At 45.2% G+C, this 20,239-nt stretch overlaps 1 protein-coding gene across 3 annotated transcripts; it reads left to right on the forward strand.

The window, feature by feature from the left end:
- The first annotated feature begins 1,134 nt into the window (after positions 1 to 1,134).
- Positions 1,135 to 4,561, forward strand: LOC134554745 (cytochrome P450 26A1). 3 transcript variants are annotated; one of them, XM_063405616.1, is made up of 7 exons: positions 1,135 to 1,261; positions 1,871 to 2,095; positions 2,185 to 2,472; positions 2,597 to 2,746; positions 3,077 to 3,211; positions 3,430 to 3,582; positions 3,769 to 4,561. In XM_063405616.1, the coding sequence occupies exons 2-7, from the start codon at positions 1,889 to 1,891 to the stop codon at positions 4,108 to 4,110; spliced, it is 1,275 nt and encodes a 424-aa protein (XP_063261686.1). In that variant the 5' UTR covers positions 1,135 to 1,261; positions 1,871 to 1,888; the 3' UTR covers positions 4,111 to 4,561. The 3 variants fall into 3 exon arrangements, with proteins under 3 accessions (XP_063261686.1, XP_063261684.1, XP_063261685.1); XM_063405614.1 differs by lacking the exon at positions 1,135 to 1,261 and adding an exon at positions 1,292 to 1,674; XM_063405615.1 differs by lacking the exon at positions 1,135 to 1,261 and adding an exon at positions 1,292 to 1,674 and having other exon boundaries at positions 2,221 to 2,472.
- Positions 4,562 to 20,239: the final 15,678 nt, after the last annotated feature.

Raw genomic sequence — 20,239 nt, forward strand, 5'->3', positions numbered from 1 at the left:
GTCACAAGCAGGTCAGCGCCCGGCGAGGGGAGAGCGCCGGGTCAGGGCGCGGCCGCCGCTCCCGGCCAGCGCCGCCCGAGCCCGCGGCGATCCCCGAGGGGCTACCGGGGCCGGGGGAGCACCCTCCGGGGGCTTCCCTCCTGGGGAAGGGGCTGTGGAGGCGGGCGGCCTCGCTCCGACAAGGCATCGTATGATGCGTCGTGTCTCGTGTGATGCGTTGATTGTTAGAAAAATAATAATTAAAAGTGACATCTCCCTCTCCCCTACACAGACACACACACAAAACTTCCAGCGTTTATTGAGCTTGTCTGGGAACAAGAAAGCAAAAATAACAGAGAGGGAAAAGATAAAAACGGTAAAGAAAAAAAGTGTATCCGCAGCAGCCGTCGCCAGCGGAGAGTTCCGCGGCCCCGCAGGCGCGGTCCGCGCCGGGCGCCCCTTCCCCAGCGGCCGGCGGCACCAGCAGCAGCCCCGGGCAGCGCAGCCCTCCCGCAGCCCCGCTCCTCCTGCCCGGGCCGCCGCTCCCGCCCAGGCAGCGCCCGTGCCCGCCCGCCAGCGCGGAGCCCCTCTGGGGGTGCCCGGCCGTGCCGAGAGCCTCTTCCCGGCCGCTGCAGCCCCGACGGGATGCGGGAGAGCCCCAGGCCGGGGTGCGCAGTGGATCCCGGGGAGAGGAGCTGGGCACGGCGGGTTTGGTGTTTCCTTTCCGCGCTCACCTCCTTTTCCCTCGGTGACCCGCGCTTGAACCTGCACCGGGAGGCTGAGACGGACTGCTGCCGGCGGCTCCTTCCTCCGCGGCCGGCAGAAATACAAGCCGTGCCTTTCGAGGTGAGCCAGGGGACAGCGGAGGCTCCGCCGCCGGTGCGCCGGTACAGCTGCGGCTCTGCTCAGGGGTCTCCGGGCTGCCCCAGCACGGGGGATCGTCCGCTCCGGCAGCCCCACGGCCCCGGCCCGCGTCTCCCGAGTCCGTTCCCAGCCGACGGCGGCGGGCGAAGGAGCTCCGCGGAGCGCAGCGGCGCCGGGCGGCAGCGCCGGGGGTAAGAGCCTCCGGACAGCCGGGTGCCGGCCGGGAATTTCTGGGTGCAGCCGCTGGTCTCTAACGAGCACCGGCGATAAATCCGAGGACGAGGAGGCGGCGACGGCCGACCACCGGCTGTCAGCTGTCGGGGACGACCCGCAGCCCACTCGCCGAGCGCGGCGCAAGGTCAGCGAACCCGGAGCCGCTGCTGCCGCCCCCGACAGCACCTTTCCTTCCCCGGCAGAGGTCTGCGACGGGTAGGATGCACTACGCAAAGCAAATAGTTAAAGATTTCGGGGGGAGGAGCTAGGCCGCGATCCGCAATTAAAGATGAACTTTGGGTGAACTAATTTATCGGACCAAGGTAGGGGTGGGCAGCAACCTGGGAAGGGTATAAAAGGCGGCCCGCGGCGAGCCCAGCCCGCGCACTCAGAGCTCCCGGGGGGCCGGGCGGGAGTCGCTCCCCAGTCATGGGCTTCTCCGCCCTAGTCGCCAGCGCCCTGTGCACCTTCTTGCTGCCCCTGCTGCTCTTCCTGGCTGCCGTGAAGCTCTGGGACCTGTACTGCGTGAGCAGCCGCGACCCCAGCTGCCCGCTCCCGCTGCCCCCGGGCACCATGGGGCTCCCCTTCTTCGGGGAGACGCTGCAGCTGGTGCTGCAGGTAAGGCGAGGCGATGGCGCGGGGAGCGGAGAGGCGCCCGTCTGGAGCCAGAGCTCCTCTGGCTGCAGGGGAGGGAGATGAGCGGTGACTTTGACAGGCTCCCGTGCCCAGGTGGGAAAGAGCTGCTGTCCCTGCCTCTTCCTCTTATCCTTTCTAAAATTCATTTTATCATTTCCCCCTCTCATCTCCTGTCTAGAGGCGGAAATTCCTGCAGATGAAACGCAGGAAATACGGCTTCATCTACAAGACTCACCTCTTTGGGCGGCCCACGGTACGGGTGATGGGCGCCGAGAACGTGCGGCACATCCTGCTGGGCGAGCACCGGCTCGTCTCCGTGCAGTGGCCCGCCTCGGTGCGGACCATCCTGGGCTCGGGCTGCCTCTCCAACCTCCACAACGGGCAGCACAAGCACCGCAAAAAGGTACGGCCCGAGGGCGGGCGGGGAGCGGGCGCGGTGGCCCCGGGCGCGGCGGCTGAGCCCGTGTCCGCTCCTCCTCGTCCCCCGGGCAGGTGATCATGCGCGCCTTCTCCCGGGACGCCCTGCAGCACTACGTGCCCGTCATCCAGGAGGAGGTGAGCGCCTGCCTGGCGCGGTGGCTGGGCGCCGCCGGGCCCTGCCTGCTCGTGTACCCCGAGGTGAAGCGCCTCATGTTTCGCATCGCCATGAGAATCCTGCTGGGCTTCCAGCCCCGCCAGGCCAGCCCCGACGGCGAGCAGCAGCTGGTCGAGGCCTTCGAGGAGATGATCCGCAACCTCTTCTCCCTGCCCATCGATGTGCCGTTCAGCGGGCTCTACCGGGTGAGGCTCACGGCGGGCCGGGAGGAGAGCGGTGTCCCTGCGGCCAGGGCACGGGGGAATCGGGGGGAGGGAGGGAAGGCAGTACGGCCTGAGAGCCACACTGCTCTCCCTCCCACTTGGTCAGGGCTTGCGGGCACGCAACATCATCCATGCCAAGATCGAGGAGAACATCCGTGCCAAGATGGCCCGCAAGGAGCCTGAGGGTGGCTACAAGGATGCGCTGCAGCTGCTGATGGAGCACACACAGGGTAACGGGGAGCAGCTCAACATGCAGGTAAGGTTCCTCAGGGCTGGATTAAACTCTTTCCCTCAGGCCACCTGAGAACATTACACTTGCCTTGTGGGGCAAAAAGAAAGAGCAGGAGATGCTCTGTCTCATAAAATAAACCAGCTTGTGTTGAGCACTAGGGTGCTGAGGCTGCAGTCAGGCTGTTGGATGGGGAGACATCCACAGGGAGCATAAGCACCACCAGCTCCCCCATCCCTGGCGGCTGGGTGTCTGTTCCAGTTCGGGAACAATGTACAGCATTGCAGTGGTAGGGTGGGCCTGGTAGGCATACTGTGTTCAAGGCCTGGTTTATGCCTCTTGTATCCTTTGTGTAAGGAGTTGAAGGAGTCTGCCACAGAGCTGCTGTTCGGGGGCCATGAAACCACTGCCAGTGCTGCCACGTCGCTGATCGCCTTCCTAGGGCTGCACCATGAAGTGCTGCAGAAAGTGAGGAAGGAACTGCAGGTGAAGGTGTGTGTCTTCCTCAGAGGCATTTCACAGGAGGGGGCAGTGGGAGAAAGGGACCTCCGGGACAGGTATCCCAGACAGGGCTCCCTTTAACCCAGGTGGTGCCCTACTTTTAGGGGTGGCAGGAAAATACTTCTGGTAGCTGAGGGGCAGCTGCTTTGCAGTGCCAGGAGCCCTGGCTGCATGGTTCATAAATGTCATGGCAGCATTTTCCTTTCTAGGGGTTGCTGTGCGGTTCCAACCAAGAGAAGCAGCTGGACATGGAGGTCTTGGAGCAGCTGAAGTACACAGGCTGTGTCATCAAAGAGACCCTCAGGCTGAGCCCGCCTGTTCCTGGAGGATTTCGGATTGCACTCAAGACCCTTGAGCTAAATGTAAGCAAGGTTTGGGCACAACCCCTCGGAGCAGCTGTAAAGTATTTTGTGCTCATGTAGCCTGTCTGCCTTAGAGTGACCTGCAGGAAGCCAGGAGGGGAGGTGGGGTGCACTGATGTGTCTTGTCACTTCACATTATTTAACACAGCAAGGTGCTCCACATCTCCTTTCTGTTCTTTTTTATAGGGTTACCAGATCCCTAAAGGTTGGAATGTTATTTACAGTATCTGTGATACACATGATGTGGCAGATCTCTTTACCAACAAGGAAGAATTTAACCCAGATCGCTTCATGTCTCCATCTCCAGAGGATTCCTCTAGGTTCAGTTTCATTCCTTTTGGTGGGGGCTTGAGGAGCTGCGTGGGCAAAGAGTTTGCAAAAGTCCTTCTAAAAATATTTACAGTGGAGCTGGCTCGGAGCTGTGACTGGCAGCTGCTGAATGGACCTCCTACCATGAAAACGGGCCCCATAGTGTACCCTGTGGACAATCTGCCTACCAAATTCATAGGCTTCAGTGGCCAAATCTGAGAGCTCAACACTCGCCTCTGACTGGATTTCTATATAGCATTTGATATGTACATAGTGACTTTTTATAGGAACAAAGGCCTTTAAATATTTAAAACTTGTAAATGTACAATAGTTATTTATGTCTTCTAAATATTTCAAGAGGCTATGGTATTTTTTCCCCCAAGCACTACAATTATGGGTCTCTGATTCATAATTAAATAATGTTATTTCTATAGAAATAAGTTTTCCCCTATTTAAAAATATCATTGAGAGCTGGCCAGCTAAGCATTTGAAGACCTTTCAGGATGGTGTATGTATTAAGAAATATTCAAAAAGCAATCAAAACAATGGTAAATAGCTGCTCATCCAAATTACCTGAAATGGTTATTGTTTGAGAATGTTTTCAGTATTATTTGTGTCTAGATTGTATGTCTAATGTGTGAATTTTGATAATAAAGTTTATTTTTGATGATCCTCTGTATGATGATCTGTGTGTATGCTGGAGAGTAACTGAATGGATGTGGCTCTAGGGTTTGGATGTAAAGTCTGATCTGTCTTGTGAACGAGGTTTTTGCTATTTTTGTGTTCATAACTCTCCCCTCTTTCATGTGCAGTAGTTAATTGTTATAAATTCTAGCTTGTAAATGCAAGAACAGTACAAAACCACATGCTGAAAACTGCATGGAGTGATGGCAAGTGCTACACATCTCCTTACCAAGCACATCATGTTGAGCCACAGAAAATAAGAAAGAAAAGGAAAGCAGAATAATATCACATATGTCTTTCTCTGGAACTGGTTGAGGAAAAAATTTCATAAATGTCCTCCCCTCCCATATTACTGCTGACCTGTGTAAACAGACCACTGAGTCTTGTTCTGTGTTGAGCTTGCTGGCTATGAATCTTTACTTACAAAGGTGTCTCTTATCAGCTGGTAGAGCAAATAAAATCTGCTTATTTCTCCTTGAAATGCAATGGCTCTGACTAGGTCAGAGATAGAGCATGCATTTGGTTTAAGAACTTCTTTCCTGGAATTCAGCAAAGTGAAAACTAAGAGGCAGGCACTAATGTGAATTGATTAACAGAGAATCAACTGTTGAGATGCAATTCCCCAGGGGTGTGTAAGCAGGGCAGATAAAATGCCCTAGGCATGACCCCTATTTTGGCTTAACCATGAGGGGTTTTGTGGCCACCCCGCTTACTACACCTATTAGTCTTCCCTCATAAGTCAAACAACATAGGCTGGCTCCATAAACATCTACAGAGTAAACCAATGTAATTCAGTGTCACGAGCACTTGTAGCACCATATAGAATAATTAAAATTTTTGTTTGCTTCTGGAAAACAGTTACTTTTTAATTTTGTGCTCATGTAGCTCTTGTTCTCCCAAGATCAAAATTAAGGACAGAGCTAAGTTGCCCAAAATAGCTGCAGGTGCTTGATAGCATCTATGAGGTTTAGAATCATTTTTAAGGGTTATTTCTATAATGCATTTGATATGTTTCCAGCTAGCATTTTAAACACAGAAGCTTCTGACATATGGCTTTAGATACAACCTACATATGAGCATAACTATCAAGAATTTTTCATTATTCAATTTTTTGTAGCCCCAAAATGGATTCTTTTTAGATTGCACCTGAGTCTTCTTTGCAATGTTTAAAACCTTAAATATTTTTTCCTGTGCAAATTTCTTGTACCATTATGTTTCTCAGGGACTTGACAAATAATCCTCTGTTTAGGACTCCTTTTTTACCAATGTAGTAGTGGAAAATTGCGAACCCTGATCCTGATTTGGGGTGATCTGGAGTCTGGAGAATAGCAGAACTCGTCTTGGTATTTTTGCTAACATTTTCTTCTGTAATATCAAAACATTCTCCAAATCCAAATAGATGTTGATATGCTTTAAATGTTTTGTTTGGTTTTAATTGCAGCCTTTTATATGTGGGAACTTTTTGCATGATCTTCATATTATTTTAGTTTATAGTTTTATTTTCTGAAGAATAGGGACCTAAGTGCTGTCTGGAGAATACAAACACTCTCACAGTGTAAGCCTAAGGTCATATGTGCAAGTCTTTCATTTTTGATTTTGAGTCAAGTTTGCATGGCTTTCATGTTCGAAGAAGAAAAAAATCATATACTTAATTTGATTTTGTCTGGACATCTGGGGGCACATCCTCAGCTGCTGTAAATCATGACAACATAACCTATGTTAGGTACTGCCCCTGTAATAATTTATCTCTGTAGCTAAGAGGTTTGTCACTGCTGTGCAGTTTAGGCATCCTGGAGCTAGCGTTCAGCAAGCTATCTCGGGAAATGGTGGCAGTGTAGCTACAGTAAAACGGAGCTCAGTGTGGGTTAATTGCTAAAATATTTGCCCAACTTCTTGAGCAGGTTTTACAACCCCTGCTAATCTCCTGTGTGCAGCTGTATTTTGACAGCTTGGATGCTGGCTGCAGACCAGTTTCAGGTGAGCTCTGGTGGAGGGTAGCTTTGCCTGCTCAGCAGAGGCTGGCGTGGGCACATGCTGAGGCTGTGGTTGCTGTTGAGGTGCTGCCTCTGGGGGCACCCCGAGCCCCCACCCTGCTTGTTATGCTTGATCCAGGAACTGATTTTGTTGAAGAATTACCTATCAAAAAACTAATTGCTTTTTGGGCAGACCAGGTCCTCATTCCAGCTCCCCACAGGAGCATGGTTTGTGCTGGGGTGCTGCACAGAAGGCAGGGTATTTCATATTCCTCCTCTTGGTTAGCCTGTTATTTAAAAGAAAAACATTTGACCAGGTCTGTCTTCGAAAAATCACACACAATTTAGAAGGTGCCATGCTTCAGCTCTGGAGCCATGATTTATATGGAGCATGCTGGTTCTTCCCTGAGGATGTTAATAGAACCCACACTTCTCCTAAAACCATGTGAGTAACAGTTCCTGCCAGCCAGCAGCATCTCTAAAGCTTAGAATTTCTGAACTATCTAATCAGTGCTGTGTTCTTAATAACACACAGTTGTATCTATTCTTTAATCAAAGGGACATTTAAGAATTACACTGATGTAAATTAGCATTGAGGAATGCTACTTGATAAATCAATTGATTAAAAGGTAAGAGCATTTCCAGATAAGGTCAAAACAGGTAAAAGTGAATTTTGCTCGTGGCTGGTTATATGACTAAAAAAAATGCTGAAGACCCATTGGAAATGATTAAAAATAACTTGATTATGTTTATTTATTTTGTCCTTGTGTAACAAAGATGTGTTACTTGCACGTTGCTTTCAGCAGTGAAGCTGGGAAAGATTTTCTTTTGTTTTGGTCCACAGAAACACCTATTCAAGGAACAATATAATTTGAAGTCTTGTATGCTTAAGGTTTTGAACTTACATTTCTGACCTTTTATTTTATTTATTTACTTTCTTTAAAGGAGTCTTTTCCTGGACCTTGCAGGATGAGAGACTGACAAAAAGATTTTCCTTCTTTCTACCCCGTTTCAATCTGTTGTATGTTTCCTTTGTTTATTCTGTTCAGTGATGTAAAATAACCTTTGGAGAGGTACCAAGAAAAATACTTAATAATATGTAAAATACTTTGTCTTTGATTTTTCAAGTTGTACTTTCCTAAGTGCTATAGGAAGTTTTAAAAAATATTTTTACATATCTGCATCTAGCCAACTTTGAGAACAGAACACAGCTGTGTTTTGTTAATTCTACACATCTGCAGAGGTTTTCAGGTGGATGCTGATAAAATAATCTGCCTGTCTTTTAAAAACTAATGTGCATAAAATTAGAACCCTGGATCTAATTCTCAATTATTTTTTCTTTAGTCATTGGAATGAGTTTTATGAGGTATAAATTCTGAAAATTTGCTCTCTATCTCAAAGGAAGCTGCACGACCTAGGCTCTCTGAAAATCCAGTGTTACTTTCGATACAGTCTTAAGCACAGATTAAACAGCCTGTGTGTAAGCAACCTAATGCTGAATTTCTTTACCTGAAAATTATTGCATATCATCTTTCCTTACAGTCTAAGAGGACTGTATGCAAGACTACTGGATCTTTTACAAGGCTGTGCAGGACACTTGCATAAACCAAAATTTAATCTACTGACTTTTGGCAGAGATTTAGAACTTTTAAAATGCAGACACAAACCTTGCGTTTGAGATATATTGCTGGTATGTTCCAGGCCCAAATTAGTGAATTTATTTATGGCTTAAAGGTACTATGTTACATGTAGTTGTACTCTATTATAACAAAAAAAGAGTGGAGTGGGTTTGGATAGCATTTAATTGAGAGAGTTTTGTTTGCCAGGTGGTTTGTATTGTAAATTCTCTGTCAAATTATACATCCAGCATGCAATGCAAAACATATACAGATTAGCAGCAAAAATTCAAAAAGTTTATTAGTTGCAACCATTAGAGTGATAGATTAGGAGAAAGGAAATGTAACTGGCAGCAAGTTTAGAGAAGACTCATTACTAGACTGGCTTGCTTCACTTGTTTAATAATGTCTTACAAAAAATGTTATATGAGAAGTTCAATGAATAATGCAGCCTTCATTAAGTTATGTAAATGAATGTAGCTTCGTGGGTGGGTTAAAAATAAAATATTTAACAAATCTGTTTACATCCAAAGAGTAAAAGCAGCGGAAACAGCTTTTAAAGAATCCGAGATTTAAATATTTAAAAGGTGACAGACAGGAGATCTTTGGTAGCAGGCCATAATAGTGCTGTTTTAATAGGTGTTTACAGCTTGCCTCTCAGTTGCAACATAGGCAGGGCAAGATATTAAGTATTCTCAGTTAATTAAAGTGTTATTTGTCCCTTTATCAACAGTCCCAACATTGCAGTTTCACTAGTATGTTGCTAGTGCCCTGGAGACATGCAGAACTTGTGTGATTAGCAAGGCTGGAAGGATCATTTCAGCAAAAGTGACTTATGGTGTTCTTGTTTGCCAGGTCATTTTGTTCACAAATACACAATCATTCATATGTTGTTAGATTTCAATGCGTTTTTTTTCCCTGATTTATGACCACTTAAGAAAACCTTAAAATCCATGGGTTAAGACTACGCTGCTGTGCAGGATAACTGGTCACAACATGAGAAAATGATAAACCCAGGACTAAATCAGGCATAGACAACTTGTTCTCCTACCACACCCACAAATGCCAACCTCTCTTATGCTTCTCCCAAAGCAAATCCTTGGATTTGGGCCTCACAGCTTATGCAGAAGGTCAAAGATTGTTGGAGGCTGTTTTCGAGCAAAGGGTGGAATAAATTCCAGAGCTGAGGGCCTCTCACAGGATGTCTCTAGAGATAAAAGTAACGAAAATGCAGTCAGTACCATTCTCACTCTTGAGCAGGAGGCAGGCTCGTACCTTTCTGAGGTGGTGGGAAGCTGGAAAGATTTGAGCCAGTACAGAGATGTGGGTCCTGAGCAGTGCTCTGGGTGGTTTAAAGAGGAGATGCACACAGGCACACATCTACCAAGACTTGTGAAGTCATCTTTGCTAATGCTGCTTTAAATGAAATACCTTCCTCCAGGAATTGCTATTTTGAGGGGAAAAGCAACAACTTAGGTTTGGGATCTTTCTCAGCTTGAGCTCCACCAATACCAGTTTGGTGTATCTTTATCTCAGAAATATACTGCTTTATAAAATATCAGCAGAACAAACATGTTTTCAAGACTGAATCTGAATTTTCCATGGAATTATAGTAGGTCTTGGCTTCCTTGGTTTGCTGACTTAATTGACTTAAAGAAGCAAGAGTCTGTGGTGTGCTTTACCTAATAGCCTTTATTTTCTATCTGAGCCCTTCTGAATGAACTAACAGCTTGTGCCCTTTGGGAAAGCAAGGAAGGGGCTGCATATTGTCCTGCTAGCAAGAGTAGTGCCTGCCTATGTGAATGGAGTTGGGTTTTTTCCCCTCTTATTTAAAATCTACGTCGTACACCTACTCACCAAACACGCTGGCTCTCTGCAAAGCTCCCCTTGGAAGCCGAGGAAGCCCAGCCCGGAAACTGCTCCCTGACCTGGCAGTACCCTCCTCCTTTGTGAATTGTCCTTAACTTTGACAAGAATGGACGGAGATAGGGTGGGAACAAAGGGGAACCAGCAGTGAGACAAACAGCCCCACTGCTCCAGCACCGCACTACTGCCCTGGCTGCCCGACACGCAGGTGATTTTCACCCTGGTGTCATCCTCCGTGTCCTGCTGTCTCTGGCTCTTGGTGTCATTATATTAAACATATATTACTGATGTTAATGATGCTACCTACAGCACTGCAGCAAGCTAGCACATGCATTATAAATCCGGCAGCTAAAGAGAAAAATTAATTAATTTTTCTTGAAGCTGGTGGCATGTCGTGATCTTTTTGCTATTTTATGACATGAAATGGCTCCGAGTTGTGACATTTCTGAGGGAACTTTTCCTCTAACTGGGACTAAGAGCCTGTTGCTCTCTGAAATTCACTAATTGTCCGTCAATATTTCTAGAAAAAATAGCAAATTTCAGCCACAAGGATATGCACAGCAGAGTACATTTTACAGAGACTAGTCACTTGCCTGCGAAGTGGAACCATCCGCTTTTTATGGAATTGTCTTACTCTTCTCCTCTTTTACATACTGCTAGTAGATTTTTAAATTAACAGTTTGCAGATGTACTGATTATCAAAGTATTCAGGAGGAGAGAAAGGAGACAGGCTGAGCATGCTGATGTGGAAAACTAAGAATCCTTAAGCAGTCAAAGGTACTTGTTTATTTTGGTGGCTCCTTGGTGATTGTCCTTTTCACCTTTTATTAACCTGCAAATGGATTAGTGCTCGTAAACTAAAGAGAAGAGACCAGCGCACAACCCACTGCCCCAGAGATAAGGTCACAAAGAGGGGACGTGTCCCGAGTACAACCTCGGGGAAGAAATAGAAGTCTGAAGGCATTTACACGAGGCTGCCATGGCGCTTTACTGGCCCTACTGTGATTTACCGTACCAGTTCAACTGCTGACACCTTTATGTCCCTCCCTCCTATCCCAGCAGGCCACAGAGACACAGCCCATGATAGATGCTGGTGAACTTTTCCTCTGATCACCTTCTGAAGAACTTTCCCATAATCTATTGTTTTCTATCACAGTGGAAAACAAAACAAGGGGGTTTTTTTGACTTTCAGTTACCAGCTATTTTGCCCTAACTTTAAAGCAATGTACTGAATTTATTACATCAGTGTGAAAGAAGTTTTTAAACTCTTGTCTCTTTATCCTACTCCCTGAACTTAACATGGTCCAGAGTAAATCAACGTAATTGCTGTTAGACCTACATTGTTGCAGGAATGTTTTATATTCCATGTTGTCAGTTATTTAGAACAGTTAATTGAAATTGCAAACATAAAGAGAGGAAAGCTACAGTTAAGAAATTAACTTTATTTTAGTGCCTGTGGCTACTTGTATGAATTATATAAAGAGCCAACATTAACTTTAATGTAAGACCAAAAGTGTCTGGAATATCTAAAAGAAAAAATACATTTGTAGAGTCAAGACAAGTATTTCCCTTAATTGACTGATAAAAATATGAGAACCCATTCTGGATTGAGAGAAGCCGTTGACCTATTGTTCCTCTAACTCCAAAATATTTACCAAAAGTCTGCACTTGCTTCTAAATAAATAGATGCCACGGGCCACACCTGGTTTTGTCTCATCCAAATTCAGTACCAGTATTACAGCATGAGGGGGAAAAGAAAGTCACAGCAATATTTACAAGGGGTATATTGAAGAGAGTGCACTTGGAAGAGGGGGAAACTGTGCCACAAATTCTCCCGAGGGTGTTCTTCCTCTGAGGGTGCCCTCAGCTGAGTTCCTCGCTCTGCAGCCTGCAGGAAGGCTGAGAAGTGCACACAGAGGCATCAGTACCTGTGTAACAGGGAGTTAAGGAGGGCTGGACTGGGAAGGAGACATCCAGAGAAGGCTAAGTCAGTGCTTGTCAGTATGTCCTGATTGCAGTGCTGATCAGCTTCATCCTTTCAGCAGAGAATTATGCTTGGGGACTTGTACCATAAAATGCTCCCAAGTTTGTTTCCCCAGTCTTGTGCAAGGCTCTCTGTTCTCTCTGGGTTGTGAGTCTTGCAGACTCAAAGCTGGGGTTTTTTTTAAAAAAAACTTTTGATAATGGCTTCTTATAATTAACATCACTGTAGAGGAAGATTTGGCCTAATGTCTTTTAACAAATTAAGTATTTGTCTTGTTATTTTTTTCTTCGTATACTGTACTTCATGCTCTCTAAGCCCAACTTCTGGGCTCTGCTCTATCAGCGTGGCTGGCTGTGGTTTTGGAATCGTTCTCTGCACAAGTGGCAAAATCACAATTGAGATATTATAAATCAGTCTTGTATTCCTGAATTCCTTAAAACTGATCACTTTATCTGGCAGCATGAAGCCTGCAGTCAGGTTAGAAATATTTACTCACACTGTATGTGGGCAAATGCATATAGTTATACATCTAGCTGTCTAAAGTCAGGTAGAAATATGAAAAATTATTTTTAATTTCATATTACCTACACTAGGCAAAGAAATACAGACGCTCTGTGGATTCGAAGCTTAACCTGTCACCTTTAAACACAGTGTGTGTCCCACCTGGCTTCTGCTCCTTGTTTGCTTGTTTTCCCTGAAGGTTGGAGGAAGGACAAGGATTTTAGCAGCAGCTTCTTGATCAGACACGCTGTCCTTGCAGCCACCGCAGAAAGGGGCAGGAGTGCAGTCAGGCCACCAGCTCGTGACAAGGTCAGCGCAGGTGCCTTCGTGCCTGCTCAGCTTGTCCAGACGGAGGGGACACAGTGTGCTAGGAGAACAGTGAGTGGGGAGCACGGAGCAGCCCTTTGCTCCTGCCACCCAACCCTTGTCACCTTGCCGCTCCCGCAGGCTGAGCTGGCGCAGGCACCGGGGCCACCTCCCTGCAGCCTCCTCCTTTCCCCTCTTGCTTTCATGCCCTCGTGTCTCTGATCCCCTCTGTCTGCCGCTGCACGGTGGCTCCCCTTCCCTTCCCTCCCGCAAGGTACCGCAGAGGGTAAATGCAGCTCCCGTCCCCTCGTGCTCCCCGCGCCCCTCTCCCCTGTGCCGGGTTTCCCTTTCTCCTCATGACCCTTCGCAGTGCCCACGGTGGCCCGGTGGCCCTGTCGGTAGTATCCCACCATTCCCGTCTGAATTGCCTTCCTCAGTGTCCTACCCCTAGCGAGGGCAGACTCTCCAGTCTTTATTTGTCTGGGAAATGGCTCATTTAACTGGGACAGGGAGGATGGGCAGGGATGAGAAAGGGCCATTGTTATGCTGAGAGCAGCTAATGGGTGCCACCAGACAAGTGTGCGATCTACAGACCGCGGCAGAAGTCCCCTAAGCAGTGCTGGTGCTGCCCAGGCCCCAGGGTTTCCCACTTCTCCCCTCTCAGCTTTCAGATTTTCAGGTTGTCGCTGCTCTGGCACCATTCCTTGGCATTCTGTAATGAATTTGATGGGGTGGTCAAACCCCACCATACTACCCTCGAGTTGAGAAGAGGCCTTATGATATCCCTGTTATCAAAGACCTGCGGCCTTGGCTTTGCAGGGCTGGCAGCCCCTCTCCTGGACGGGAAGGACAGACGGATGGGGCTGCAGACAGGGCTCTGCTCGGAGCCCCTGGGCATTGGCCGGCTTTGTGGAGAGAGGCTGGGATTTTGTGGGATTTTGTGGCCCAGGTTCTTCCTTTCTCCTGAGCATTTAAACATGCCATTGGAAAAAAAAATAACACAATTTTCCAGGAGAAAATATTTTTTTACAGGCAGATGCTCAGCCTTCAGCAGATGTGTAGATCAGCTGCATGATCTGAGTGTCCTTATTTAAGGAAGTCTTCCTTCGTGTTCCTGTAGAAATTAGGCTTAACTCATGATTGGACGGGAGTTTTTATGGTTATTAGGCAAAACCACTGTCAATTTAAAAGCCTAAATAACTCAGGCTTTTACAACAAAATCATTAATTGTCATACTACTACTACTTTTCATGGGGCTGCCCATTTGAGGCAATGTGAATTTTGGCTCAGTTTTTCAGTTCTGCTGTGTCAAGACTTGAAAGTTATCTAAATTTTCACCCTTTCCCATTTTGTTTCTCTTTCTGCCTCACCCCCTCTCTGGATCACAAGTGCTGACTGAAATGCTCAACATGAGCAGTAAGCCTTTCAAGAGTTTTCCTGTGACCAAAAAAGTGAAAGATGAGTAAGATTTTGCTGGTCAGAAATTGACTGTTACTGATTCATTGAAACAAATCCAAGTGGCTGTTGGAATGTCTGTAAATATGCTGTAATGAATCACTAGTGACCTGTGAGGGGAAGATAATGTGTCAGAGATTGCCTACAGATACATCTTGTAGACTGATATGGAAGATGGCTGTTTCCATATTTCCCTATATGTACAGGGAAGGCACTTGAAATAAATCTTATAAGAAACAGGGTGGCTGGCATATGGTGTTATTCCCCTTCCAGTCACATCCAGCTCAACTCAGCAGTGGCTGGCGCAGTTATCGTTGTCCTTTAATGGTCCATGAAAATGAACTTTTGATCCCAGTCCTGTTTTAAGTAAACAGATGACCCCATCAAGCAACACCATCCCATTTGGGAGCTCGGCAGAGGCTAAAGCTAGCAGTAAAAGATCTGCCATTTACAGACACTGCTAGTGAGCTGTGAACTTTCATCCAGGGGGTGATGGTAGAGAAAGGACACAGGAGGAAGTAGGAGGAGTGACACTTGGGCCTTACCAATTTATTGTCAGCTTTTTTTAACTCTAGTTCCTTCTGTCAGAAGAAATGTTGGCAAAGGAGAGTATTGCCCATGAATAAACTCGTGAGGAAGAAAAGGTTAGTAACCCCTCCTGCCTCTCCTAGAGGTTGCCTGTGTAGTGGCAGGAGAGAGTTCACATCTGGTTCAAGTGTCCCCTGACTGCAGTGGCAGTGCAACACCCTGCTGCTTTTAGCCGGAGTGGTGCTGAGGGGTGGCCAGCACACGTGCAAACCCCGTGGAGCTGAACTGGGTGATGGAGCGAGTAAGTGCCTCTAGCAGGAACTGTGTGCAGACTGAGCTCCTTCCCATTTCAGTGCTAGAAACCAAAACCTTATTGCAACACGGTGTGCTTAAAGGCTGTCACAAGCCACTTCAAATTTGATCTTTAAAGTGTTTTTTCAGGAATGAGAAAATTCACTGTCCGTAAACCTTTTTATTTTTTTTTAGATTATTGCAATCTTCTTTGCTAAACAGAATTCATTTTAAATTCAGTTTAAACTTAGGGATGCCTTATACCATAAAGCTGGATAACCTTTTTTTGTTTGTTTGTTTGGGGGAGGGGAAGAGAGCTGTGCGGCCTTTCACCTTCCAGCTTTACAAGCAAAGCCAAACTTCTGGGCAATCACTGCAAAATGGTTTTTCCCTCCCCCTCTTCCAGTAATGGCTGCAAACAAAAGTCTTTAGGGCTGGCTACTCCAGACTTCAGGACTTTTAAAGGTCTTTACTTGACTGGAGATCAAAGGTTTCCCCTTAAAGAGTTTATCACTCAGACAACTCTGCAGTTAGCATTTCAAAATGAGTTTACAAGTCAAATAATTTAGCAATTTCTTTTAACCATGTGGCCTTATGCAGAGGCTGCTGGATGCCAATTATAGCACCATTATGACATGGAGTGCAGCACTATCTACTGACAAATGTGTATACCCTTTTCACCATTTTTTACTGCAGAAAAAAGAGGTTTCCACATATTCTGAGTAGGTCCCAGACTTCTCAGCTGGGGTTTGAGTTCACTTCCTGGGATTGTGGATTCCTTCTTTGTCACCTTGAGTATGGCTCTTCAGCTCTCTGTGCCCTGACAGAAAATGTTTTTCTCCTTGGAAAGCGTAAGACCTATGAATGGCTTGTGGGCATCATTATCATTGGTGTACAATGCAGTAACATGACTAGAATTATGCCTTAAACATTGTTCAAATGTCCCTGTCCAATAACCTTTCTTTTTTCAATGTTGCTATCAGACTGTCCTGACACTAGGAAGAAGAGATTGGTGTGTACAGGCCAAGCCAATAACCAAAATGCTGTTGTCAGCAAACATGCACAAGCAACTCTATCACATCAGCTGCTTGAGTCCAGAGCTCTGTTTATTCTGTGCTAGATTATCATCTGTTAGGTTGCTGTAGGTTTCCGTGCTGTGCTAAGCTTTAAGCACCTTCCAAAAGTGCATTGAACAGTGACACTAGCACCCATCTTGGATTTGTATAGCTTTTCCTCCCACCATGCAAAGAAATTGAGCCATTGAATTGTTTTGGGGGTGGTGAAACTTACGGTGAAACTTCTGTTTCTGTTAGTCCTTTACACATGCTGGCACAAAAAAGCACGTTTACACATGTTGTACTTTATTTGAATGCAAAATTATGGTAGCAATATGAACTGCCAGTTACATTGTGAGAAGAGTAATACATGGGATTCATTGAAGGGAAGGTGCCCAGGCTTACACAAACAATCAGCCTGTTGTAAGCAGAGCTGTGCAAGCAATATTATATATACCCCTTCTTTATGCACCTGGAGGGAGGTTTTTACTCTGCCTGCTAACTAAGGAGGTACAGGGTCTGCCTTTGGCTGGCAATTCCAGAACAGAAGCATTTTATGGTAGCAGAAAGTGAAAAAGTCAGTGGGTCAGGTTTTTCAGACAAAAGGCTGAATGGTTTCTCAGACCTCCTGCACAACCAGTAGCATACACATTTAGGCAACATTATTGCTAGTAGTTAACTGGCTAATTGTTTCCAGCTCAAAGTGCATGGAAAGGTAAGGAAAAATGCCAGCATGCTATGGGTAATTTGCAGCATATATTTTTTCCAGATGGACACTCTGTCTTGTACATGCCAATCATGATGTAGGCTGATATGTTCAGATTATGGGTGACTGAGCACTCAAGAGGGGAATTGCATGTTGTTATTAAAGAAATGATGTGTTCTCCCTGCACCTGTAAGTATGTGAAAGGCGGGTTAAGGATAGCTTTTGAATTAGGATATATTAGGTGTACATCAAGTACAAATACTTCCTCTAGTTTTACATGGCAGTGGTATCCATTCAGCATCCTGAGAACTTAACAGTGTTAAAATTCTTGGGAAGCATTTTGATCATCAGACGCTCACACAGAGGGTGCTTATTTTCGACATTACTGGACTTGTATGACTTCTATTCCCCAGGCTGACAGTTTCTACGAGAAGCCAAAGTCCTTCATACAAACACATTGCAGAGGCACACCGAGGGTGTTGCATCCTTCTCCTGACCAGATTTGCATGTAGGCCTGTCCTTGCACAGTGTCTACACCATGCAGAAGGCTTTTGCAGAACAAATTGAAGTTAATAATGATAGTGATACCATATCAAGATAGCATTGTCTAACGCAGGGGCCATGCAATATTATGTACAAAAGCAAGGTATAATTCAGAAGAAAACATCATTGGAGTTGATGAGCAAAATTCCACTTGGATTTGAAATATCAGGCTGTATCTAGCCAAAACATCTTCCAGGAATTCACTAGCAACCCAATGTTTATGCAGGAGTCCTACAAAGAAACTATCTTATTTATTTTTTTACTATTAAAATCTCATAGCCATCTAGGAATCTGTAGCATGAACTAGGAGTCTAAAAGAGTGTTTTCCGAAACATCTTTGTTCTCAATAAGCTACAAATCTTGAGGGCCCTAGATGCATTAATTTTTTACTAGATATGCTCAGGATGTCACTCAGAAGAGGGGAAATAGCAATGATGTTTCCCTTTCATCTAATTGCCTACTAATGCAAGTTGCCATCCAAGACATAGGAAATATGAGTCACACCTTGGCTGGGTGACATGCATCACCCTCCTGCTGGGAAGGTATTCCTAACCACAGAGCCTCCAGCAGCACGGCAGAGTGTTCAGCTCCAGGGCAGAAGTTTGACCCTACCTGGAATTGTGCCAGACCATGATTATAAATATTCACTGGTCTGGTCAGGAAGCAGGATGCTATCACAGGAGCTGGAGTGCTTCTCTGAAAGTGAGGGGCTTGTCTTTAGTTGAAGTACCTTTACAACAGAATTGTACATCTTTTGAAGAAAGCTTGATTAGGCTGAGGGTGAGTTTGGTGTCAGTTTGGTTACCATTCTGGTGAGGTGGCTACTTGAGCGTGGAGCTGGTGTGTTCAACTCTGCTTTTCACAGTGCCACCTGCAACCTTAGCTCTGTATAACCCAAGCTTGCTAATGTTCTTGATTTTTGAGGGAAGGATACTTTGAAAGATGAAAAGTTAAGCTCCCAGGAACCTTAATTCCAAAGGCTCAGGTTTTACCCTCCATGATTTAGTTCAGTTGTTTCTTGGGATGACAATACAGGCCAGTGCACTGGGGAGTATATTTGCCCATTGCAGTGCTGGGAATAGTGGTTAAAACTGACAAGAGGGAGGCAAGAAACAGCAACACTGACTTACTGCAGAAATGCTCAGATTTCCTAATGGACTATCACCTTTTCTGTGCCTGAATGTGAACATTGTCCACTTTATTATCTCTGTCTGGAAAGAGGAATTGAATAAAAGATAGCCAGAGACCTGAACCTTTCTGCATGATTTATCAAGTAGTAGGGGAATTCTCAATATGAGGGTTAAATCTGGAAAACAGCTGTGTTATGAACTGAATCAATGCAAAATACAAATTCCTTGTTCTCTCATACCCTATTTGGTTTGTTCATTTTATTTCAATGTAGTAAATGGGGATCCAGTTTTGCATTCCTTACTCAAATGCACAATTAATGTAAAAGAATCCCCTTGTCTGAAAACAAGTTGTGAAAGGTCTGAGTTAAAACAGCAGGACCAGGCAGTAAGTCACACACTGCAGAATAATAACTTCTTAACATAATATCATCGTGTGCCACAAAAACTAGAAACTAAAATATTCACACTGACCATAAAAATATCTTTCTACACTTCACCACATCCTAAGGTATGTTTTCTTTTGGAAGTAATGTATAATATATTCCTACCATTATTATTGCTTGGTGAAGTGGTCCTTGCAAAGTTTACTATCTGCTGATGTAAGGTGGGGGGAGGAAGTGGAGGGAGAAAGAGCTTGTTTTTAAATTTTAATTTTGAGAGAAACTATATTAATATGTCAATATCTTGCAGGAATTATTTTACAGATAGCTTTACTTTGGCAACGGTGTCATAATTTTTATATCAGAGCTAGTAATTTTTATCAAAAGCAATATATGTTGTCATGCCACTGCTCTATAAAAGACCTTGACGCTATAGTTGCAGGTTATTGCTATCTAGTCACAAAACCCATTCTCAAAATGTATCAAACTTGGCTGTCAAAAAGGTGTGGTACTTGCTCCTACTATTCTTAAAGGAAAACTCTCCTTCAATGTCCCTTTTCTAACAGTTACAACCTTCTTTGAAATCCAGAAAAAAATTGCTCAGAGCTAGATTATTATTATTTATTCTTGCACTAATTTGGTTTTAAAATTAATACAAGTTTTTTCCATTTTGAGTATAGAGAACCATTCGAGCAGAGTTCACTCTACTGCACCACACAATCCTTTTCATTCTCTTCTCCAGGGTCCTGTCAGTACAGCAAGTTTTCTCTTTAGTCATTCAATTGTGAACAAAGATGAATTTAAAATATGGGCTAATGTGAACAGTATTCCAGATGAGGCTCGAACAACACCTTCTCCAGTGTTATGAATGTTTGCCTATTTCCACTGGAAGTGCCTCACCTCATATATTCCAGGATCACTTTTGGTTTTTCACAGCCATATCAGGTTGGTAACTCAGTCTTTCCATGATCAGGTTATACCTCCTGACCTTTTATTTTTCCTCCAGTGGTTTCCAGCTGATGAGATTTATTGGTCTCATCTTAGTCTAATTTTAATTCTTGCTATTAGTTGCTGAACATTCCCCTTGTACATCACTTTTCATGTCACTAACACACCTTTGAGTGCCATTCTCTTTTGGACACTACCATCCTCTTTGACTTTTTGTTGTCTTATGAAATGAGATGGTCACAAAACTGATCACTGTGAAATTACAGTAGTAATTTCCCACACAACAACCTCTGATCAAATATTACCTCTTTTAGAACCTCCCCCCTAGCAAAATCCTCATCCACCTCACAGCTCTCAATTCCTACCTTCTCTACCTTAACTA

The sequence above is a fragment of the Prinia subflava genome, chromosome 9, assembly GCF_021018805.1.
Source record: "Prinia subflava isolate CZ2003 ecotype Zambia chromosome 9, Cam_Psub_1.2, whole genome shotgun sequence".
Classification (NCBI taxonomy): domain Eukaryota; kingdom Metazoa; phylum Chordata; class Aves; order Passeriformes; family Cisticolidae; genus Prinia; species Prinia subflava.